The 1,737-nt window shown below is 66.8% G+C and overlaps 1 protein-coding gene across 1 annotated transcript in view; it reads right to left on the reverse strand.

Annotated features, from left to right (window-relative positions):
* Positions 1-7: 7 nt before the first annotated feature.
* SPHK1 (sphingosine kinase 1) overlaps positions 8-1,737 on the reverse strand; it is a gene marked incomplete at its 3' end in the record, with an annotated part of 11,097 nt that continues 9,367 nt past the window's right edge. Inside the window, exons 2-5 of the mRNA XM_009882407.1 lie at positions 1,649-1,737; positions 1,218-1,312; positions 832-947; positions 8-296 (exon numbers count right to left, since the gene is read on the reverse strand). Of these exons, the coding sequence (XP_009880709.1) occupies positions 8-296; positions 832-947; positions 1,218-1,312; positions 1,649-1,691 (543 nt within the window). The remainder of the gene's footprint in view (positions 297-831; positions 948-1,217; positions 1,313-1,648) is intronic.

A 1,737-nucleotide genomic window follows, 5' to 3' on the forward strand; every position in this document is an offset into this window, starting at 1 on the left:
CCGGGGGGGTGCCCTGCTCGGGGAGGGCGGGCAGGTAGGAGAGGCGGCCCTGGTACACCCGCAGCTTGGCCAGGCACTGGAGGGTGCCCAGGGTGAAGCGGGCATTGCCCAGCCGGCGGTACTTCTCGCTGTCGATGTCCACATCTGAGATGAAGCCCCAGCCGAAGCCGAGGAAGGAGAAGAGGCGCTTGCCCGAGGCCGTGCTCAGCGAGACCAGGTCCATCTGCGTGTGCAGCCCCTTGCACAGGATGAAGGTGCAGTTCGTCAGCAGCTTCTTCTTGGCCACGTGATCGTTGCTGCGAGGGATGGAGAAGGTGAGTTTGCGCTGGACCCGGCTCAGGACCTCTCCTCCTGTCCCAGCATCCATGTGCCACCCTCATCCCTGTGTTACAGCTGGGACATATCCCAGCTGGGTGACAGTGTCCCTCAGGGGCAGCTCCTGAGAGAGGTTTTGTTGGGGGTGGGAGGGATAAACCAGCTCCTGAAAGAGGGAACTGAGTTGGGGCTGCTGGGCCAGGGCAATCCCAGTCCCCCCGCTGTGCAGCAGCATCGGCTGTGCTCAGGAGTGGATCCTTTGGGGTAAATCTGTGCCAGACTCAGAGCCCGGAGAAGAGAAAGGCCATGGGGGCAGCTGGGGACGCGGGGATGCAAGCTGATGCTCGCAGGGACCGATTGGTGCTGCGGGAACTGGGGGGGGACCCCAGGTGGGCATCCCCGTGCTGGGCATCCCAGCACCCTTTCCCAGGGCTTTCGCTTCCCTCACGCCCCGGTCTCGGTGCCAGCGCAGCCCCACGTGCCAGCAGTGGGTGCCCCCGCGGGGCCGGGGCTCACCCTGCGTAGTGGTTGATGGAGGCGGCCAGGGCGTTCCCGGAGCCCCCCGGCAGGATGCACAGCGGCTTCTTCATGGTGTCTTCCCAGTCTGGCCGCTCCATGAGCCCGTTCACCACCTGCAGGGACCGAGGGAGCTGGTGGCACCCAGGGTCGTGCAAGGACCCCGGTGGTCCCCACGCAGCTCGGGGGGAGCAGGGTCTGCGGTGTCCCCGTGCAGGGCAGAACCACGGCCGTGGCCGCCCCGCTTTGCTCCAAGCCGGGTGTCATCTCTCCTTTGCCGTTCCCTGCCCGCCTCCGTGTCTCAAAGGTGGGCTCCTGCCCCAGGCATCCCTCTCCTCCCGGCTCTGTGCCCACCCCAGGGGGATGTCCCGCGGTGCCCCTCTCACCTCATACAGGAGCCCATCCCCGGCCATGACCACCAACGTGTCCCACTGCGACAGGTCCTCATCCCGTACTTTCTCATGAGCGTGGTGGGGTCTCTCTGCAGGGGAAAGCAGAGAGTCGAGCATCACCCTCCATCCCTCTGCCCTGCCAGCTGCCACCCCCCATACAGTGCCCCCAGCCCCGCTGGCCCCACGGGGGTCCCAGCCAGGGGTGAGGCAGTCACCCCTACTGAGTGCAGCCATGTCCCCTGGTACCCTTGGCCACTCCACCTGTGACAGCCCACCCACCGTGTTGTCCAAACCATCCCCGCGGGAGCCGGAGCCGTGGCGGTGTTGGGGGTACAAGGTCCTTGGAGGAGCCCATCCGGGGCAGCAGCACCCAGGTAGGGTCCTGGGAAGGGAGGAGGAGGTGAGGGAGCTGCTCGCGGACTCACCGGTGATGAAGACGGTGGTGGCGATCTCGGCCTCGGCCAGCATGGGCTGCACCACCGCCTGGAAGTCCTCGAGCGCGCGGCCGGCACCG

Source organism: Charadrius vociferus, unplaced genomic scaffold, assembly GCF_000708025.1.
Source record: "Charadrius vociferus isolate BGI_N301 unplaced genomic scaffold, ASM70802v2 scaffold773, whole genome shotgun sequence".
NCBI lineage: Eukaryota > Metazoa > Chordata > Aves > Charadriiformes > Charadriidae > Charadrius > Charadrius vociferus.